At 45.4% G+C, this 22,714-nt stretch overlaps 2 protein-coding genes across 10 annotated transcripts in view; one reads left to right on the forward strand and one right to left on the reverse strand.

The window, feature by feature from the left end:
* Positions 1 to 22,714, reverse strand: part of ASTN2 (astrotactin 2) — a 917,697-nt gene that overhangs the window by 197,076 nt on the left and 697,907 nt on the right. The gene's annotated exons all lie outside the window — the stretch shown is intronic.
* Positions 9,698 to 21,409, forward strand: TRIM32 (tripartite motif containing 32). Of its 4 annotated transcripts, none has more exons than XM_004269292.3 (2): positions 9,698 to 9,769; positions 17,765 to 21,409. In XM_004269292.3, exon 2 carries the CDS (start codon positions 17,842 to 17,844, stop codon positions 19,801 to 19,803), a length of 1,962 nt encoding a protein of 653 aa, XP_004269340.1. In that variant the 5' UTR covers positions 9,698 to 9,769; positions 17,765 to 17,841; the 3' UTR covers positions 19,804 to 21,409. The 4 variants fall into 4 exon arrangements, with proteins under 4 accessions (XP_004269340.1, XP_012388237.1, XP_033283236.1 ...); XM_012532783.3 differs by having other exon boundaries at positions 9,700 to 9,769; positions 17,762 to 21,409; XM_033427345.2 differs by lacking the exon at positions 9,698 to 9,769 and adding an exon at positions 9,927 to 10,065.

Raw genomic sequence — 22,714 nt, forward strand, 5'->3', positions numbered from 1 at the left:
AGAGATTTCCGTTCTTACTATTACTAGTATTATTATAACTACCTCGTTTCATTTTTAAGAGGTGGTGGGACAAGTGCTTGAAACGGGGAGAGGGTAGAAAGGAAAGTCACATTTCCTTAGCTTCTATTCTTTGCCAAACACAAGACACTGTAAATCTCATTGAATCTTCACAACAGTGCTTTGGCCTAGGAATATGATAATTTTTATAACCATATTTTACAACCAAGGAAACAGAGGTTCTGAGAGGTGACACACTGCAGCCAAAGGCCGTTAGGCATTCAGGCTTTGACTTCAAAGCCTCTTTTCTGTCTGATGAAGTGCAGAAGCGTCATTAATAAGAAGCCTGCTTTCTCTTCCCTGGCATCCCATTCCTCCTTTCTTAAAAACTCTGCTCAAAACTTATCCCCTTGAGGAAGGATTCCAAAATGAGAGTTCCTCCTCAATTCCTTCCCCCTCCTTCCAGTAGCTTCTTAGACTAGGGATCAAGGAGGAAATGTCCAGAAGGAATCATTCCTAGACAGGATTTAGGGAGCGACAGGCCTCTGAGATGCTAATGGCCTGCTTGAGATGAAGACTCCCAGATGCTGCTTAGACAGGACCTTGAGGCAGCAAAGCAGGCCAACAAGACAAACCAGGCCACCTGGGGCTGGTGAGAGGTTGCCAGGTTCAAACGTCAGGGAGGGTATGAACTTGGGATGGCTCAGCTGAAGGCTTTGGTACCATCAGAAAAGAAACCGCCGCCTTCTGACCACTTTCTTAAGGGTTTGCTGTCACACTTCTAAGTCTTCATATTCACTGAAATCTTAACAGTACTCAGGTTAAAAGGTCACCTTTAAACATGCTGATAGGTAGTGCTTTTGGAGAACATGTTCAGGGTGAGTTACTTCTCCCATTAGCTTCCCTCTTCCCCGTAGCTGTGCTTCTAGGGACAGGAAAAGGGACTAATGAGCCTACCCATCAAAAGATCAAATTAAATGAAAACAGACATAAAATAAAAATAAAGACTGAGGGATTTCCCTGGTGGTGAAGTGGTTAGGAATCCACCTGCCAATGTAGGGGACACGGGTTCGATCCCTAGTCCGGGAAGATCCCACATGCCGTGGAGCAGCTAAGCCCGTGCACCATGACTACTGAGCCTGCGCTCTAGAGCCCGCATGACACAACTACTGAGCCCGCGAGCCACAACTACTGAAGCCCGCATGCCTAGAGCCAGTGCCCCACAACAAGAGAAGCCACTGCAATGAGAAGCCCACGCACTGCGATGAAGAGTAGCCCCCGCTCGCCACAACTAGAGAAAGCCCACGCACAGCAATAAAGACCCAACGCAGCCAAAAAATAATTTTTTTTTAAAAAGACAATACAATCTCTGCAAATTTTAAATGTATATATCCAGCTATATATCAAAGTGTTGGCATAACTACACAGAGAAAATAATTATGTTGAAAGGCTTTAAAATGCAGTATTCTGATTTTACATGCTTAGGGAAAAACAGTCCAAAGAAAAAAAATGTTCTGTAAATAAATCTTAAACTAGATTTAATGGACTCACTGCTAGTTGTAATACTGGTATTGCTATTTTGAAACTATTGTGTGTATACTGTGGGCTCCAGCAGACAAGCCATCATGTTACCGTCATTAGGAACTAAGATTATTCCTGAATTGTTTGTCTCTTATGTTTATAAAGTCAAAGAAGTCGAGAAAAATTCTGTACCTTGAAATTTCTATTGGAAATCATATACACTAATGATTTGCTTTTCTCTTTTAAAAAAAAAAAAACATTTCATAGCTCTGTCCACTGAAAAAGCCTAGAAGTAATGGTAACCTAACAGCAATAAATACCCTTAATACCCAGACTCTTGTTTTTAAATATCATTTTCCTCTAAAAGGAACAAAAGATTCTTGGAAAAATTCCTTATTCCAAGTCTGGGATAGGTACGGTACAAGCTGAGCCTGGGAAGTCTTGCTGTGCCCAAAAGCGAGATAGTTGCCAAAGACCAATGTGTTCATTTCAAAAGGACAGGCAGACCAGTTTAGAGGGGCTCACACTGGCCTACCATTGAACAAAATGAACCATGACTGTGATTGATTAAAATAGATCAGATAAACAAATTTCCTATAATTCATGACATTCCTCAAATCAAACCCAAAACCAAAGCTAAAACTCAAACTGGAAAAAACAAACAAAAGCTCATTGCTCATCATTGGGGATGGCTAAGAGACCAGCTCATTATTCTGAAAACTGGAAAAAGAATCAAGTCGTAGTCAAGATTTTATCATGAACTGGATTTCAGGGTAACTACAATTTACTTTATGGAAATATTGCATTTAATACAGGCAGGAAGAATGACAGTTAGAAAATTACCATTTTGTAATCTCTAATAAGATAATAGATGTAGACAGCTATCATCGATGAATGCTAAAACCATTAGTAGAAAGGCTGATGGGAGATATTCTAATGAATGGATCAGACTCGCTGCACCTGAATCTGCTGATCAACTTTAACTTCACTAAAAGTAAAAATCAGACATTAAGTGCCTTTGATATATGCCATAGGAAGTACATGGGACAGGCTGTATACTTCAGCCAGTGCTTCTTAAGCCCATGGATAGAATTCAATGGTCTATAAATTTGTATATGGGGAAAAAATACATCTTTATTTTCAGTATCCTCTAAATGCAATTTAGAACATATAATGCAATTTTATGCATTATAAATAACTATATATCAATTTTTTTAAAAAAACAATAATATTTGCCTACTTTTGGAAAACTAAATTAGAATAATGGATAGCAGTGACATGAAAAGAATATGTGGGTAAAGCTGGTGAGGCTGTTGGGGAAAGGAGACTGTCTCTTAGTCTGCTGCCATCCAGTCCTAAAAGATATCAACTGGGAATTCCCTGGCGGTCCAGTGGTTAGGACTCCATGCTTTCACTGTCGAGGGCCTGGGTTCAATCCAGGAACTAAGATCCCGCAAGGTGCATGGTGCAGGCAAAACAACAACAAAAAAACACCGACGGACGGACAGGGTAATGGTAGCCACGATAAAGAGAAAGTTGCTGAAATCCTGGAGCCCAGAGGGCGGGAAATCTGGATGGGGGTTGATATGTGGGGCTTAGGAGAAATGAAGCACATGGCAAAGCTTCCAGTAGCCCTCACTTCGCACTGAGTCAAGTTGAGGTTGATGACACTGCACAGGGAATGTTCTCCGAGCAAGCCTTCAATGCCACTCACGTTTACCAAGTCTCTACTCAGTCAGTGTTTGATTACCGCTGACCTTTTGACACCAGGCAGGATCCTATGGGGCGTTCCCAGAACAGACACCACTCAATCCCCACCCCGCCATGTCCTCCACCTGCCTCTTATCTGTATAAAATTTTTAGCCTCCTAAGGCCTTCTCCGAGTTCCAAAGAGTAAATTTAATCAGAGAAGTGAGAAAATGCAGAAAGAAAGGAAAACAGCCAAGCAAGACAAAATAATAATAATTTAGCCATTAAACAAAGTCCAGTACTTTTAGTTCCTCCTCAAGGTCTACAGATAATATTCTGAGCTGTATCCTTTGAGCTGTTCTGCAGATACTGAAACCCCCATCAGGTGGAACAAGTTAACGATATGCTGCCCAGAAGCACAGAGACCCCAGGTGGGTTGGAACCAGAAGGCTGATAATGTTGACTCCCGATTACCTCACCACCAACCAATTAGAAAACTGTCCACAAGCTGATCACACACCCCATAGCCCCCTCCTTCACCCTTTCTTTAAAAACCTTTCCCTGAAACCCACTGGGGAGTTTGGGCCTTCTGAGCACTAACTACCTGGACCCTTTGCTTGGTGCCCTGAAATAAACGCTGCACTTTGCTTCACCGCAACCCAGCATCAGTAGATTGGCTTTACTGCCCGTGGTCAAGCGGACCCAAGTTTGGTTCGGTAACACTTTGACTATCCACACTAGTTCAAACCACTACAAACCGGATCTGGCCAATGCACGTAAATGTGATGATATTGAAATAAAAGTTCAAAATCCTAAACCAGCTATTTCCATATCAGCACAAGGAAATAAATCAAACAAAAGAAAGCACAAAGGACATTTATGCAGTTTTATTTGTGATGGTTAAATATTTAAAGATGAGCTTGTCAACTTGACAAGTTCTTATATAGACAGTTTGACAACCATAAAGGCCAGAAAAATATGATTTCAAACATTTTTCCATAAAGTAAAAGATAAAACCTTATATTTATTTAAAAAAAAAAATGTTGGAGACCCAGCATGGTCACAAGTATGTATGAACAGACTAAAAGGAAACTTGGTAAGTATTTACATAAATATAATCAATATAATGGTTATATTAGGTGATGGATAAAGTTGACTTTAAAAATTCTCTTTTATGGGCTTCCCTGGTTGCGCAGTGGCTGGGAGTCCGCCTGTTGATGCAGGGGACGCGGGTTCGTGCCCCGGTCTGGGAGGATCCCACATGCCGCGGAGCGGCTGGGCCCGTGAGCCATGGCCGCTGAGCCTGCACGTCCGGAGCCTGTGCTCCGCAACGGGAGAGGCCGCAACGGTGAGAGGCCCACATACCGCAAAAAAAAAAACAAAAAAAAAAACAAAAAAAACAAATTATCTTTTATGCTGTAAATTTAAATAGAATTCAAACATTTACTGAGCACTTACTAAGTATCAAGTATAGGCTAGGTTGAGAAACCCACAGGGATTGAGTATGACATACAGAGATTGGAGTCAGAGTTTCAGCAGAAAGTAGACAAATGACAGACAGACAGATGTAAGATATCTATGTGAGATGTACACCGATATGTACATAAGCAGAATGAAAGACCCAGGGAGGGAGAAGAGAAAGGAAGGACGAAGTGGGGAGAGGGAGAGGCGGAAGGTGGGTGGGAGGGATGGAGCCTCGAAACCAGCCTGTGATAATCTTACCTCCTGATACACACTGTTATAATCTCTTCCACTTGAGTAACTTGCTTTTAACCAACAGAATACAGCAACATTGAGGGGATGCCACTCCTGTGATGAGGTTACAAAAGGCTGTGACCTCTCTCTCGCCGGTTTTGCTGAAACAAGCTGTCCTGGAATAGCTCCTGTGGCAAGGACCTGAGCGCAGTTTCCAGCCAAAAGCCAGCAAGGAAATGAAGCCTTCAGTCCGACAGCTCTTAAAGAACTGAAACCTGCCAACAACAACCTAAGAGATCTTGGAAACCGCTCCTTCCTGCAACTTTCAGGAGAGACTCCAGCCCTGGCCAATAACTTGACTGCAGCCTCGTGAGAGACGATGAAGCAGATCTAGCTAAGGTGTGCTCAGATTCCTGACTCACAGAACCTGTGAGATAAAACATGTGTGTTGTTTTAAACCACAAAGTTTGGGGGTAATTTGTTATTCCCTGATAGATAAGTAATACAGATAGACAGATATAATTTTCCATGATTTCATGGAATTGCTAGCAGTTATAAATCCCCAGACTCAGACCGATTTGGTTAGGATGCATTCGAGTTTTAACTCCTTAGATTTTCTACCCTGTTTTCCATAAACAAGACCTTTATCCTTCTCCTCAGAATTCAGCTGCTAATATGAGAAGGAAAAGAGAACATTTTGTCAAAATAGTAATAATAATAATAATGACACTAATAGCTATCATTCATAGAACACTTTTTCAGGAAGTGCTCTAAAAACTAGATCTATTAAATCATCTGAAATTTACAACATTACTATGAGGTAGATAACTACTATTATTCCCATTTTGCAGGGGTGGAAAGTGAAGTACAGAAAGGCTAATTAAGTAAGCTGTCCAAGGTTACACAGCTTGTCAGCTGCAACAAGTTACTAAGCATTACTTCAAATCATCTTCTAACCTATTCCCCAAACCTTCCAGGTGGGTGGAACTGGGGTTCCAACCCAGGTTTGTCTGACTCTGAAGCCCTCTACCACACAATGGTGGACTTAATAAGCAAACTTAATAATAATAAATGCAATGCAATGGACATTACTGCAAGTTAGGCAATATCCTAATATGTAAGTGCTTAACACCCGTATCTTATTCTGCTCCCAACGATGCTGTGAATTAGCTGTTGTTACCACCATTTTAAAGGGAATGAAAGAGAGGTTAAACTACAGATCTTATTTGTAAATGGAGAAAACAATGCTTAGCTGATAGGGGGACGTTATCAGTTGAACTGTGTCCCCCAAAAGATGTGCTGAAATCCTAACCCCCAGTATGTCAGTATGTGACTCTATTTAAAAATAGGGTTGCTGCAGATGCAATTAGTTAAGATGAAGTCATACTGGAATTTTAATTGGGTAACATAGAGGTCATAATCTAATAGGACCGGTGTCCTTATAAGAAGACACAGGTACGGATGCAAAATGTCGCCTGCCACATCAGGAGACAAAGAATGTTGCCGCCATCAAGCCAGCAGCCACTGAAGCCACCCCCAACCTGTGCACCCTGAGGGGATTCAGGATGGAGAAAAGCAGGATACTGGCCCCAGATAGTTAAGGTGCATATCAAAGGAATGATTTCAATCAGCCCAGACTCTTGCATCTTCTCATAAATTAAAAAAAAACACTAAATTCATTAACTTGAAAAGTCTGGTTTTCTTTAACTAACAGTAATCTTTTGATGTTCAGATTACCTGGTTTTGGTTGCAAAACTCCTACGTATCCTGGCTCCTCCCTTACCTCTTGGGAGCAGTCCCATAGAGCTATCTGAGAGGCTGTCTTCTGGGCTTAAGTCCCCAGATTGTCCGCCAAATAAAATATAATTCTCAACTTTTAGGTTATGCATTTTTTTCAGTCAACACAGACACACAAAGAGAAGTGGATGCCATGGAAAGACAGAGACATACAGGGAGAAAATGACCATGGAGGCAGAGATTGGAGTTATGCTACCATAAACCAAGGAACACCTGGGGCCACCAGAAGCTGGAAGAAGGAAGGATCCTCCCTAGAGACTTCAGAGAAAGTCTTGCCCCACTGCCACCTTGATTTCAGACTTCTAGCCTCCAGAACTGTGAGGGAATAAATTTCTCTGTTTTAAAACACCCAGTCTGTGACACTTTGTTACTACAGCACAAGCAAACTGAAACAGGTGGTTTAAATGTTAAATGAAAAAAAAAAAGTTATGGTAAAATGCTGAATAAAGAATAAAGTACTCCACAAAGAGTATTTTTTAAATGTCTCCGTCTATGAGGAAAACTGATAATGTGTCAAGGGTATGCAAAGCCACAGGATTAAAATAAGTGCATTTTCCCAGGGTGTTTATTTTACTCTGAGATTTTTGTGGGAAGCATGGTAATTAATTTAACTGGTAAGTAATTTAAACATTTTTTAAGGCAAACAGATTTTTTTTAAGAGAAAAGAAACGGTTTGTTGTTGTCGCTGTTTTTTGAAAGCATGATTGGACTATGTCCCCAGACTGTCAGGGATACTATTAGCTCTTCCCTATGATAGGGGAAAGGTCAGTAAAAAAATATGATGAGTCTTGAATTGAGACTTTGGGCTTGTAACCGTGGTTTTCATCAAACAGAGTGCTAACTCCCCACCTTGTCTAAGAAGGGGGTATAAGTGAGGTCTCAAGGCTGGGAATAAACCGTTTGACAGTAACTGTCCCATCTCCCCCACCTGTAACACAGTGGTTGGTAGAAGAACCCCAGGCTTCTGTCCAGAGAGGCTCTTTGCCATTCTGGTGAAACAGGCTGCACTAAGTCTCCAACATGGCAGAAACCCAGGGCAGACGGCAGTCCCTCTTTTTCGCTGGCAATGCTGCTCAGAACAGCTCATCTGAGGGTCTTTGCCTTACAGGATCATGATCTGTGGTCATAATGACAGGCACCATTTGCCTCATTTTCCTTGAATTCCTAAATATCATCTCTCTTGTCTTCTGAGGCTTAAAAACAAACCTTACTTAATAAAGTATCAATAGAAAGATACTGGTGTTGTAAAATGTGGGTAGTCTTTGGACGGTGGTTTGGAGCATGTCATGAGCCTAACTGGCCTGGATTTGTACTCCAGCCCTGCCACTTCCCAAAAGGTGACTGTAGGCAAGCCATTTAATCTTGCTCAGCCTCGGTTGCCTCTTTTGTAAGATAAAGCTACTGATGCCTACTTGAATCATTGCTGAAAAGATTAATTGTGACATAGGACAGTATCTATGGAGTGTCTGGTATATTGCCGGTGTTCAAAAAATGGTCCGCTTTTATTCGATTGACCCCACTGAGTCATTCCGCAGCTGGACTAACTCTAAGTTAGACAGGGGATGTGATTTGCCTAAGGTCACATTTCTGAGTCTGACTCACTCAGCAACTTCTGCGTGCTGCGCACAGTGCTAACAGATATGACAACCAGCAGGCAGTGCCCTTCAGGGAGTTCACAGCCCACTGGTGACAACTGCAGGGAAGTGGGTAATTAAAGTCCAACCTGGTATATGCTTTGTGAGAAATCATCAAATTGCAAGTACTTGCTGGGCATGCAGTGAGCATACCCTTAGTTAAATGCAAACCACTATACATAATCTCAGTTAATCCTATAGCAAACCTCATCTCCATTTAGAAATAAAGAGGGACTTCCCTGGCGGTCCCTTGGTTAAGACTCCGTGCTTCCACTGCAGGGGGCACAGGTTCCATCCAGGGTCGGTGAACTAAGATCTCTCATGCCCCATGGTGCAGCGCCCGCCCCCCCCCCCCCCCCGCAAAGGGCTGAGAGGTTGAGGGACTTATCAACTTGGGACCCTGTTATTCAATTACCTGGGCATCAGTTGCTTATCTCGTAGGGTGATTATGAAGACTAAGTGAACTATACGCACGTGAAGTGTTTAGCTGCAGCCAGACAGTTTCGTTATTGTTTTTGTTTGTTGTTTTATCATTGTGAAGGGTCACATTATCTTCCCGGGATGTCAAATCCAAGCGCATCCTCCTTCAAACTCCTTCCTACTCTTAAGCTATACTATACGGTCACCTGCAGGAGCCTGTAGTTGGCCCCAAACCACCCAGGGTCCTCCCCTGCCAACAGGCTAGACCATCGCTTACCTGTGAAGACTCTTACCCCTCCTGGCTCCCCCAAAATTAGACTTGGCTTTGGGTTCCTGGGTAGCTTCTACAGAGGATGGAGAGTGTGCTCTCATATCTACCTCCGCTGTCGGCCTCCCAGCTGAGTAGGAGTAAGAATCCTTCAGGAGAGCAATTTGTTCATCAGATAAGCTTATCTCTAGGCTGCTGCGGTGTGTCACAGGGAGAACTGAGGGGCCCGAAGAGCTACCTTCCCAAGCGCGTCCAGGTTCTGTGCTTGCCCCGGAGTGGATGTTGTATTGTCTCCTTGGCCCATTTCTCAGATGGCAAAGCTGACGTGGAGCGAGGCCTTTCTGAGAGGTGCCAAGTCTTGGCGGAGGAACACTCCCGGAGGCCATGGGTTAGCAAAGGGGTTGACACAGATTGGGGTCAGACACGTGAGTTCTGGTTTAGCTCCCGACTTGCTGAGTGAACTTGGGCCTCAGTTTCTTTAACCGTACAACGGGGACAGAAAGCTGAACTACGTGTTCCCAAGACACCTCGTTCTTTCCAGAGGGCTCGCCGCCACACTGCCGCTGGGCCGCGAGCTCGGGCGCCGCTGCCTACAAGCCCCAGCATGCCTGTGGGGGGGCGGGGCGAAGTGACGGACAGGCGGGTCTGCGAATTGGCGCCCGCCAAGGGGCGCGCGTTGGCGCGTGCGCAGAGCGCGGCGGGCGGGTGGGCTGGCAGCAGTGGACGCGTCGGAGCCGCGGGCGGTCAGGTAGGGGGCGGGGTGGACGGTGGGAGACCCGGGACCGAGGCCGGAGTCGCGGGCGGTGGCTGACGAGCGGCGCGGTGGGCTGTGCCGGCGTGCAGCGACCGGTCCACGCCAGAATGGCAGGGTCTGGGGGACCGGATCTGAGGAGTGGGATCGGGGTGGGGGTGGGGCTGCGCGGGGGCAGGCTCGGGAGCGGCGGGGGTCCGAGACGGGGCTGAGGAGCTCGGAGGAAATGCGGCCGGGGAGGGGAGCGAGGGACTCTCAGAAGAGTCGCGGTGCAGCATCTCGGGAGGTATGAGGTAATGTGGGGCCCTGAGGAGAGACGGGTGCAGCATCTGGGAGACGGGAGGGGATCTGAAGGCCCTGGAGGGACCAGGGGTGCAGAGTCTCGGAAATATGAAGGAATGGGGGAGCCTTGGTGAGGTTTGGGGTGCAGAATCTCAGGAGGCTTGAGGGAGTCTGGGGGCATTAGGCTTTGGGGCGGGGGGCGAGATCTGAGGTCAGAGGGAGCAGGGTCCGGGGCTATCATCATGGCTGAGGAGGAAGCGTTTTCCCGAGGGGAATCTGGGGAAGAATGAGGGGCTGAGTTCGTGCGGGAACCAGTGGGAAGCAGTATCTGGTCGGCAGAAAGAAGAGACCTGGCTAAGACACGGGTGGGCAAGAGGAAGGAGCAGGGCTTGAGGGCGGGGCAGGATTCCTGATGGCATGCAGTGGGTGGAGGCTCTGCTTGAGGGAGGGCACACACCTGAGGTGTGGGACTGGGGTGTTAAACCGTGATGCAGGGCTGAAGGTTGCAGAGGTTTGGAAACAGAGATTAAAGGATCTGTGTCAGGGATTCAGGGCACATGAGTGAGCAACTGGTGAGGCTGGCAGGGTAGAGCCCAAAAGGCTGGAATTCTGTATTGTAGAGGAGTTGGGAATGGGATTTAGGAATGGTTGAACGGTGGGGTGGAGAGGTACTGATTGGACTGTAGAATTAAGAGACTGAATAGAGTCGTGGATGGGTGTCTAGGGCTGCTAAAGGAATTTTCCTGAAGTCTCTGCATGGGAAGCAAAGGGAGTTCTGGGGACCCAAAGACCTAGAAGTAATGTATGAAACTGTATATGAGCGTATGAAGTTGAGCAGAGTTCAGGGGTCCAGCAAGAAAGTCGTAAGTCTTTGAGCTCAGGACTCCTGAAGGAGCCTGACTGCCTGTGAGGGGCAGAACCTCCCTCAATTATTAGCCAGAGATCTCTTACCATGAGGCAGCCGTGGTACGCCCACTGACTCCACTCTGAACCCCAGACCTGCTGAAAGTGGTAGGCTTCGGGGAGGGGGGGGGAGAGAGTGGTCAGTGGAATCAGAAAGCAGGAGACTCTTCAAGGTCATCTGTCCCAGCCCCCCTTTGCTGGTCCCTTCAAGCTGTGGTGACAGATAGTGTGTGAGACTTCCAGGGGATGAGTGGAACATGATCTCATGTCTTTTTTTCCTCATCAGTGATATAAGTAGATTGGATTAATCCCACATGAGGTGTTTGAACTGGGAGAGAAACAAGAAAAGGGGATCTCAGATGCATTGAGCATTTAGTCCTGGGCCAAGTTCTAAAGAAATGGTTCCTAACTGGCAGTGGTTTTGTCCCCCAGGGGACATCTGGCAATGTCTGGAGCCATTTTTGGCTGTTAGAGTTGGGGTGGGGAGGACTACTGGCCTCTCGTAGGTGACACCAGGGACGCTGTGAAACACCCTACAGCACACAGAACGGTCCTCACAACAAAGAAGTATCGGGTCCATGTCAGTAGTGCTGAAGTTGAACTCTCTGCCGAGTCAGATATATCCTGGATTCCAATCTCGGCTCTGCCTTGAATGAGTTACTTAACCTTCCTGTGCCTGGCTCTTCATCTGTAAAATGGGGTTAATAACAGGACCTACATCACAGATTACTGTGACGACTCAGTGAAGTAAATCAGAGTGCTTCGTGTCTGGTGCATAGTAAATGCTCAACATTTAGTGATATTTCATTTTCATATCTACTTTCTTACTCGTTTTCATAACAGCCCTACTAAGTAGGTGCTACAATATCCAGTTTTACATATAAGGAGACTAAGGCTTAGGCAGTGACTTGTCTAAGGTTCCACAGCTAGAGATGGCAAAGGTAGCTTCATATTCAGATCTCTGTAATCCTGTATTATTCTCTCTTCCCTTGCTGCTTCTTTGCTGGGGCCTGCCTGGTCTTACTGTCTATCTCAGCTCATTCCCCTCTAATGAAAGGATGACCCAGTGAGTATCGCTGAGTATCAAATTGAACTGTAAAGGGAATAAATCCATCTGATTAGGTAGGGAGTAGCCCTGGACTTTGTTCTCAATTTGCTCTTAGACCAGGACCAGTGGGTAGATAAGGAGAGGATCTTGAGGTTAGCAGACAGGATAAGGTGCAGGAGACTAGAGGGTGAGGTATGGAGGCCATTGGCTTGAAAAAACACTTCACAGCAGGGACCGAGGCTGAAGGCATCCATACTCTGGAAAGTAACTCCTGTTCTGAATGATCTCCTGTGGGCTTCTTTCCCTTGGAACAGAATGACAGCATTTGCTCTGTCAACTCCAGGACTAGCTATAGCATTGCTGAAACCAGCTCAGAAACATAGTAGGACTGCATCAGAAGGCCGGAGACCTAGCTGGAAAATCCACACACAGCCCTAAGGAAGATATGTAATGGAAATGGAGTCAGCCTGGGAATCAGAGGCTTAAAGTTCAAAACCTTTCCTCTGCTGCTAATTTACTAGGAGATCTTGGACAAGTACTTGCCCTTATCAGCTTCAATCTACTGAAAACACGAATAGCTACCATTTATTGAGTGCTTATTGTGTGCATTATCTCAGTTAATCCTGCCAATGATCCTGCTAATAATCTAGGTGCTATTCTACATTTTACAGATGAGAAAACTAATAGGTTAAATGATTTACCCAAGTCTCCATAGCAAGTTGCAAAGCAGGGATGTGAGCCCAGATCTGTCTGACTCATAAGTTACATTATACTAGTTTTAGTAGAAAGGCTTTTTCAATACTTAAGAGCCATACACTCATGTCTGGAGAGTGCTTGGTGGTCAAAAGTTTACAAGGCCCTTGAAGTGGTTCATTGTCCCTGCACACGGATGTGCTGCCTCTTTGACACTACCTCCATTAGGTTCTTCTAGTGGAACAATCAGATTAAAAATCCATTCCTAGGTACCTTTACCAGCCTCTCAGGCAGAGTGCCTAGAGCTAATGGTAGCCTAATCAGCTAGGAAACTATAATACATCTTTTGCGTCGCTGTGGTTTTATGGCTGGGAGTTGACACACCTGGATTTGAATCTCACTTCTACTACTTAGCAGCTTTGAAACCTTGGACAGGTTGCTTTTCTTTGAGCCTAGTTTCCTTATTTATAAAGAGGAATAAAACATACTTCACGTAGTTATTATGAGAATAAAAGGTAATGTGTAAAAGGTGCCTGACATTCAGCAAATGGCAGTTTTATGAGAGGTAGCAATTATGAGAGGATGGGGAGGCTGGAAGGGGACTGAGTATTGCTTTGCCAAATTTCCTTGAACCTAAGCAGCCCCCACTGGTCTCCCCCAAATTCCCATCCCCTCTTGTACCTTTCCCAGGATCTGCTTCCTGATCCTTTAATCAAAAGCTCATGGTTAAATGTGCATATGCTGTATGCAGAGAAACGAACTGAGAGTAGGGTGGGTCGAGATCAGTTGGAAGTCCCCCGAGAAGACTGCTGATTTTCCCCTTGTCCTATATTCTTTGAGTCTCATTGGCAGCATTGCACATGTTTGTGGAAGATTCAGGGGATCCCTTCTAGGTCCTGCAGTTTTGGAGGAAGACAGAGGACAGACAAGTGTTTTGTTTTTGTTTTTTTTTTCAGCAAACTATTATTGATTTAGAGTTTTAGCTAAAGATTTTTTTTCGCTACAAACATGCCCTTCTGGGTTGTTTTGTGTGTCCCACAGTGGTACAGCTTTGGGGTCATGCCTGCGTTTCCCAATGAGCCCCTACTTGCGGAGTTCATCTTAGCAGTTGGCAGGTACCTTAAATGCCCTGAGTAATGTAACATTAAGAATCCTCTCCCACACACAGAACTGGGTGAGTGTCAGATGAGTACCTCATTGACTTTCTTAAAATCAGCCCTGCTAGCCACTCCTGGAGAGTGAGCATTGGTGGCAGGGAGATGGTTATGCACTTGCTTCGCATTCCATTCAAATGCTGGAGGAATAAACAAAGTTTAGAAAGCTGTCATGAAAGGAAATGTGATAAGCCTTGCGAAAAACCCAGTCAAACCAGGGGACTGTATAAGAAGTAGGACGGACCTTTATGTCTTGTGAAAGGAAATGTAGGTGCTGTTTCACATGTTGTCTAGTTTTTATGTGAACTCTGTTCCTGTCTGTTTTTGCTCAAAATTATATCTCCAGTGTTTTCATGGGGCTGGGCTCACAGTAGGTGCTCAGTAAAGATTTGTTGTTTAATTTCTTAAAGTCCTGCAGTTTTGCTCATAGCTTAAGACCCCCAAGGGGCTAACAGGTTTAGGGAATAGAGACATCTAGAGAACTATCCCATGGTGGGGATTCAACCACTGGATGGCAATTTGAAACCTTAGGTCATCTCTAATCCTTTGATTTTGAGAACAGATAAAACAATCTCCAGGGAAGGTTCAGCATTTTAATTTTTGAAGTGTATTATCTGATATCTTGGGTGCTGTCTGCCTTTTGAAAAGTGCCTGTTCATTCCTTCTCACTGGCCGGGTGGTCGCCACCGCCACCACTGCTGCTACTCCTGCTATCACTAAAATCTATATTTTATTGCCTAATTCCTTTTATGCCCCTCTTGGTATTTTCTGAACAAGAGAAGTTGTGAATTCATTTGCCAGTTTCTAACCTGGATATCTAGTGTCCTCAATCAAATTCCTTCAAAGCTGACAGGTTATTAATCTTTATGTGCCTTTATATGCCATAAAAGGAAAGATTCTTCTTCCTTTCAAATGCAGTTTGTAAACTAAATGCTTTGTTAATACTAGTACTAGTTATTATAATGTTAATACTGTTCCTGATTGTTACTGAAGTTATGATAAATAGCAGTTTTTCATTGCGTACCTACCAGTTTCCAGACTAAGCACTTTATGTGGATTATTATCACACTAACCGTTTTATAAAGTAAGAAATTATCATCACAGTAACTATAAAGTTAGTTATCTTCTATAAAGCAAGAAAACAGGTTTAGTGAGATTAAATAACTTGCTTCCTGTCCCACAACTTGTAAATGACATGCTGATTTGATCCCAGTTCTGTCTCACTTCAAGGTTCACGGGTTTTTGTTTTTGTTCTGCTACCCTTGTTATTTATGTCTTAGACTGGGGAAAGCCTAGTGGTGCCAGAAGCAGCTAGATCAGGCTAGGGTATGACTATAGAGTTTTCCTGAGTCTTAGGGCAGCTGGAGCAAACACAGCTTAGGGGGTAGATTCTCATGTGAAGCTGAACCAGAGCTGGGCTAGTATCAGTATGGGGTGTGCAGTACTAATCATGAGATCAAAGAAATTGGTGGGGGGGGCAGTAAGCTGAGGTGGGGGGTCAAGAGTTGACAGTACAAAGTGCACAACAGGAAATACGTTCAAAGTATCAGGAAGGCAGCCAAAATTGTAAATAACATGTTGGGGGTTCATTCTGATTGGTTTTAGATTTTATAAATGGCAGAAAATGGGCAGCTAACTTAAAGACTTGGGATGATAAGGCAATTCCTTTCACACATACGTCTTTTCAAGGGAAACTGCGTTCAAATTGACCTTCCACCTGAATGCTTCTCGGTGCTAACAATAATGACCAGCTGTATCCTTCTGGAAGAGAGGGGCTGTATCTGCCGGTCACATAGCCTCAGACCTAGAAAAGGCCTGAACCATGTCTCCCATTTCTACAACCTGGGAACACCACTTTCAGCGGGAGCCTAGACTGATACGCAGCTATCTCCACACCTGACGCTTTAGTGATGGGACCTCGTGTTTCCTGGCAAAGCATGGCAGCTTTAGGAAAGGGATCCTTGACATTCTCTTTTGCCTCAGAGAGCCTCGTGAAGCCGCATACAGCTGAGATATTTTGGGGAATGGACGCGGGCATAGTAAATTCATTTTTTAAAGTGGATGGCTTAAACAGGGAGGCAGGAAGCTTTTAAATTGAAGGAGGTGGTATGACATTCCAGAAAACTGGAGAAAGAATTTGCTGGTATTTTTACAAGTTGGCACACTTGTTTAATTAGCTGATCTGCTGTGCCAGTTCTGAGAAGAACAGATGTCCCTGGGCACTGTAAAGTAACATGCTCTGGATCCAGATACCAAATGTTGCCCTCAGCCTGTTGTCCCAGATGATGGAAGAGAGAACTGAAGCTATTGGTTTGGAATTGAGGAGGTTTGCATGGGTCCTGAGCTGAGGTTTCTATCAATGTTTCTATACGACTGCAGCCAGACCCATGACATTTAAGCATTCAGCGTTCACAGCTTAGTCACATGGATAGTCCCATGAGACCTTTTAGGGTCATGGTATGGGGTAATGTGTTATTTTGTTGAGGCATGGATTTGAATCGTAAGAGGTTGCCAGGCTGGTGTGTGGGAGTGGGTCACTCAGCTAATAAAGCAATCTAACCCACTCTAGAGCAGCTAAATCTCATGATTCTTTCTTAATTGTGGAGACAATTCTATGCTGTTAGGCAGCATTTCTCAGAGTATGGTAAGTGTTGTATGACGGGAAAAAAAAAAGCTTGAAGTAATGTTGGGTTAAATCAAGTTAAAGATATCTGTACTGCATGGTTCTACCATGTTTGCACCATGTGACCTTGAGCCAGTTTTTCTGAGCCTTAGCTTCCTCATCTGTAAAATAGGGTAATGAAAATAGTACTTACATCATAGGGTCATTATGAGTATTAAATGAGATTAAGTATATGGAGCATCTAGCATGGTATCTAGCACATAGTAAGCACTAGATGTATACTTTTTCCTTTCCAGTAGAAGGAAAGTGGGATTTCAGGGAGGTTGGATTGACTTTAGACAGATTGTGCATGTCTGCTCCTGAATATCTGTCAGACTGTGATACAAAGCTAAATATGGGGAAATTTGTAACACGTATCTCCGCGCTGACTCCCCTTCTTCTCTATGGGTGGAGAAAGAATTAATGACATTTGCAAAACTTTTCCCAGCTTGCTGCATTGCCCTGAAAACCAAGCTAACTGGTCTTCCTCCTCCTTCTTCTCGATGGTTGACCATCTGCAGATCACAAGACTGCACAGGTGCAGCTGTAGGATTTGCATTTAAGAAGGGCTGAATTTATCCTTGTGCTTCACCTTGCTACATCTATTCATTCTTATTTTGGGTACAAATTGACATTGACATAAGGCTGCAGAGAGAGCACTGAGATCTCTGCGGTTCTACTTCATGAGCATATGTGGATCGAGGAGGGTGGGAGAATTCATGGCATGTACTGCTTGTAGGAGGGGGTATTTCAGGCCAAAACTAAGTCCCTGATAAGGGACTACCATTTCTCAAATCATCCAGGCTTGAGTCTTTGGCTGTCTTAGCTCTACCACTTCCCCACCCCAATCCACTCAGCTAACAAATCTTAGTGATCGTACTTATGGAATATTGCTTAAATGCATCTTCTTTCCATTTCCACCACCTGCTCCCTAGTTCAGCCTCCCTGTAACTTTCGCCAGGCAGTTTTGCAGTATCTTCCAAACTAGTTTCTCTGCCTTTTCCCCCACTGCATTCAAGCTTTGGTCATATTAGTTCCCGGCTCCAAAACATGCATTGTTTCTCTGTGTTCATCAGAATGAAGTTCCGAGGTCTCATTTTGGCTCTGAAGACTTCTTATAATCATTCCCCAGTTTACCTTTCCAACCAGTCAGTGACTGAACTGAGTGATGGTAGCCATTCTCTAAATGTTTCTTGAGTGATTTAACTCGTAGAGGCAGTGGAATAATGGCTTCCTTTTCTCTTTAGCAGGATTCAACCCTCTGGAGCATGAACACCAAGCTGTTCGGTCCTGGGCTGTGCTAGCAGGCCCCTTCAAGGCAACAGCAATGGCTGCAGCAGCAGCTTCTCACCTGAACCTGGATGCCCTGCGGGAAGTGCTGGAATGCCCCATCTGCATGGAGTCCTTCACAGAGGAGCAGCTGCGGCCCAAGCTCCTGCACTGTGGCCATACCATCTGCCGCCAGTGCCTGGAGAAGCTACTGGCCAGTAGCATCAATGGTGTCCGCTGTCCCTTTTGCAGCAAGATTACCCGCATAACCAGCCTGACCCAGCTGACGGACAACCTGACGGTGCTGAAGATCATTGACACGGCTGGGCTCAGTGAGGCCATGGGGCTGCTCATGTGCCGGTCGTGCGGGCGGCGGCTGCCCCGGCAGTTCTGCCGAAGCTGCAGCGTGGTGCTGTGTGAGCCCTGCCGGGAGGCGGACCACCAGCCTCCTGGCCACTGTACACTCCCTGTCAAAGAAGCAGCTGAGGAGCGGCGTCGGGACTTTGGAGAGAAGTTGGCCCGTCTGCGGGAGCTTATGGGGGAGCTGCAGCGCCGGAAGGTAGCCTTGGAAGGAGTCTCCAAGGACCTTCAGGCGAGGTATAAAGCAGTCCTCCAGGAGTACGGGCACGAAGAGCGCAGGGTCCAGGAGGAGCTGGCTCGCTCCCGGAAGTTCTTCACGGGCTCGTTGGCCGAGGTTGAGAAGTCTAACAGCCAGGTGGTAGAGGAGCAGAGTTACCTGCTCAATGTCGCCGAGGTGCAGGCCGTGTCTCGCTGTGACTACTTCTTGGCCAAGATCAAGCAGGCAGACGTAGCACTACTGGAAGAGACAGCCGACGAGGAGGAGCCAGCGCTCACTGCCAGCCTGCCCCGGGAGCTCACCCTGCAGGACGTGGAGCTCCTCAAGGTCGGCCACGTCGGCCCCCTCCAAATCGGGCAGGCGGCTAGGAAGCCCCGGACAGTCAACATGGAAGACTCCTGGGCCACGGAGGCTGCAGCCTCTGCTGCCTCTTCCTCCGTTACATTTAGAGAGATGGACATGAGCCCTGAGGAAGTGGCTGCTAGCCCTAGGGCCTCGCCTGCTAAGCAGCGGGGCTCTGACACAGCCGCCAGCATCCAGCAGTGCCTCTTTCTCAAGAAGATGGGGGCCAAAGGCAGCACTCCAGGCATGTTCAACCTCCCAGTCAGTCTCTACGTGACCAGTCAAGGCGAAGTGCTGGTTGCTGACCGTGGCAACTACCGTATACAAGTCTTTACCCGCAAAGGCTTTTTGAAGGAGATCCGCCGCAGCCCCAGTGGCATTGATAGCTTTGTTCTGAGCTTCCTTGGGGCTGACTTGCCCAATCTCACTCCTCTCTCAGTTGCCATGAACTGCCATGGGCTGATTGGTGTGACTGACAGCTATGACAACTCCCTCAAGGTATACACCTTGGATGGCCACTGCGTGGCCTGTCACAGGAGCCAGCTGAGCAAACCCTGGGGCATCACAGCCCTTCCATCTGGCCAATTTGTGGTAACTGATGTGGAAGGTGGAAAGCTCTGGTGCTTCACTGTTGACCGAGGAGCAGGGGTGGTCAAATACAGCTGCCTCTGCAGTGCTGTGCGGCCCAAGTTTGTCACCTGTGACGCTGAAGGCACTGTCTACTTCACCCAGGGCTTGGGCCTCAATCTGGAGAATCGGCAGAATGAGCACCACCTGGAGGGTGGCTTCTCCATTGGCTCTGTGGGCCCCGACGGGCAGCTGGGTCGCCAGATTAGCCACTTCTTCTCGGAGAACGAGGATTTCCGCTGCATTGCTGGCATGTGTGTGGATGCCCGTGGTGATCTCATTGTGGCTGACAGTAGTCGCAAAGAAATTCTCCACTTTCCTAAGGGTGGCGGCTATAGCGTCCTTATTCGAGAGGGGCTCACCTGTCCAGTGGGCATCGCCCTCACACCTAAGGGGCAGCTGCTGGTCTTGGACTGTTGGGATCATTGCATCAAGGTTTACAGCTACCATCTGAGAAGATATTCTACCCCTTAGGGGCTGGGAAATAGCAGTTTCTTCTGCTCCCCAAGCAGCTTCCCTTCCCTGTTCCTTGGTTGTTGGTGGTACTATAGTGTAGACTTGGCCTGTGTCCTGATTTCAGCTGGGTAGTCCTAGAAGTTTAGAAGCTCTGTCTTCTAGTGTTTTTCATTTGCATTATCTCCTCGCCTAGGTTTAGAGCTTTAACAGATGCATTACCCCAAACAGGACACATGATATGAGATTAGCTGATGTTTCATTAGAACTTAGGCACTTCTAAGGCTTCAGCAGAGAGCCTCTTTCCCCTGTATTTGAAATTTTCCCGTGTATTGAACCCTTGTTGATTTTCCTCTCTTTTGGCTTTGATAACTCTGGTCCATTATTTCCTTCCTATTATAACATGCTCCATCTGTGACACTTCCTCTTCAACTCTGCTGCATTTAGTGTGCATGCATGTAGTGGGATCTCCTCTACCTTTCAGTGACACTTCAGACATCATATTCCTGTGGCATGATGTCTCAGGTCTGACCACCTTTACCAGTGTGAAAGACCATTCATTTAGTGCCACCGTGGGAGCTATATAGTCCCTTTGGGAAGCAGTACCTCTTGGCTCTGGGGGTTTTGTGCCATCTTGGATTGGTCTGTAATTGCAGGTGTGACAGAGAATGGATTGACCCTCGTTGGTGTCGAAGGCTTTAGCCTGGAAATCGCTTGCCTCTTAAAGGAGCATGTGGATTGGAATTATGCCAAAGCATAGGAAGTTGCAAATAAACAAAAATAAATGCTAATATAGTCAGCAAAACATTCTTGAATAGTCTCTAGAGCGCATCATTTTTCCTATTACCTCTCTCCACTGACCTGTGCTAGGAGCTGTCTGTGGAATTGTACAACACGGGCCAGGGCCAACAAAGTGGGGAGGTGGACACATCTCATTTTCATTGCTAAAGCAAAACTGTTTGGTCCTTATTCTGTGTTTTCCTCAAGTCAGTGAATAATGTTTGGTTTGGGGATTTATTTCCATCTCTCTATCAAGCATTAACTAATTGATAATTGTCTTTTCATCTCTGGTATTCATGTCTTTTAATTAAATATGGAATTTGGGAGGTGAGGGGAGGGATAAGTTGTACCTTGCTGCTTTGCTTCCATGTCTGACGCTGCATTCTTTGAGAGTAGTACGAATCTACCTAGGTCAAAATTCAGCAAAAAAGCACTATTATGTAAAGATAATCCAAAACTTACTTCCACATACACGTGTACAGAATCAGCCCCCAAGGTCTATAGCCACCAACACCCTGTTCTAAACTCAGCCTCCACCATCTGCTTTATCCTTATAATTACAGTTCAACAAAGGAAGAAACTTGTGCTTTTAGGAAGCCCAGAAGTGGGTGAGGGACTTTGTGACAAGGTTCCTCAGGCTCTGGTGTTTACCAAGCAACATATCTTGTGCTCTGGGTGCAGGGCTGATGGCAAGCCAAAAAACTGTTACCTTGCTTTCACAGACGCAAAATCTGCTAAGCCGAGCTACTCAAATCGTTTTTTTTGGTGGTGGTGTTGCTTTTTTGGCCTCTCTTGTGATAGCTGCCAAAGGATAGGAAAGGAGCTAATTAAAATGATGTTGAACTGGTCTGTCTCGTGCTTTTCATCTGGAGAAAGCCCCATGTTCTGATTATGAAATTGCATCCGATTTCTAAAGATTGCATAATTGAGAGGAAATTGATCCAATTAAAAGTGCATCACAAATGACTCCACTAGTTGTTACAGCCACTTCATCTGTGGTAGCACCTGGAAGCAGGAGATCTATCTTTGCTGTCAGTGGGGGACTTGCTGAGGCAATAATGGTGACCGAGGCCTTTGGCACAAGGTTTGCAGCAGAGATATGGATATAACATTGTGGGCTGGCTTGACATAAACAATGCCAGGAAACCTCCAGCTGCCTATGCCTTTGCAAGGAAGTGCTGTCACTGTTGGCATTCAGCATTTAGGTCTAACCCATCTCTGAACCACACTCATGCCTTGGCCTTCAAATGCAGCAGGTATCTGCTGGCTCAGAATGGAAATAAATGTGGTCTGAATGTTTTTGTTCCTTTGATGTGAATATTTAAGGCTGTGCTGAGTACAGTCAATTTTTCAGTTATCTACCAAGTTGACTAAATTGCAGAGTATAGCCTCAAGAAACTGATTTGCTCAATTATAGCAGTTTTTTGTTTTTTTGTTGTTGTTTTCTCTTTTTAAGCAGTAATACCTTTATTCAGATAAAGTCTTAAATGCAAGTCAATTATGTAATAAATCAAAGTGCAGCTGCACTGGTTGAAGCAGGCTCGTGGGCCTGGAGAACAGGCTTATCCCCTCACCTAACCTGTGTACAATTGCAAAACTCGTGAATCTATGGAACACTTTCTGAAAACCACTAAACTACAACATCGCTTATCTTCCAGTTCCATCTTATTAGCCATATGGCCATGGGCAAGTCACTTACCCCTTCCTCTTCTGGAAAATGATGAAAGTGATCCCTGTCTCCATGACGGGTGTAAGATGTGAGATAATAGATGTTAAAATACCCACTACAGTTCTTGGCATACTCAATCAGTGAGAGCTATTATCTTCTATTGAGTTGTTCAAAAGAGTGGGGTTAGGTTGTCCAACCACTCTGAATAATACCTTCCATCTTTCCTTTTGTTACAGGTTCCTATTTGCCAATCAAAACCTTTCTCAGGCATTTCCTCCCACTAGCCATAAGTCTTCAAATAAATCTGGTCACCTGTTCCTTTTTACTATCACTCTACCTATTTCATGTTTCTATTATTATATAATTTACTGTGTTGCAATTATTTGCCCATATATTTGAGCTTTATTGAGGGTTAGCTTTAATCTCTAGCTAAGAGCACATAGCATGGTGCCTAATATACAGTATGTCCTCAGTTATTTAATT

Source organism: Orcinus orca, chromosome 6 (genome assembly GCF_937001465.1).
Source record: "Orcinus orca chromosome 6, mOrcOrc1.1, whole genome shotgun sequence".
In the NCBI taxonomy this organism is placed as follows: Eukaryota; Metazoa; Chordata; class Mammalia; order Artiodactyla; family Delphinidae; genus Orcinus; species Orcinus orca.

Coding starts and splice junctions, on each gene's coding strand:
- TRIM32 (XM_004269292.3), top strand. CDS start 17,842: ATGGCTGCAGCAGCAGCTTCTCACCTGAACCTGGATGCCCTGCGGGAA.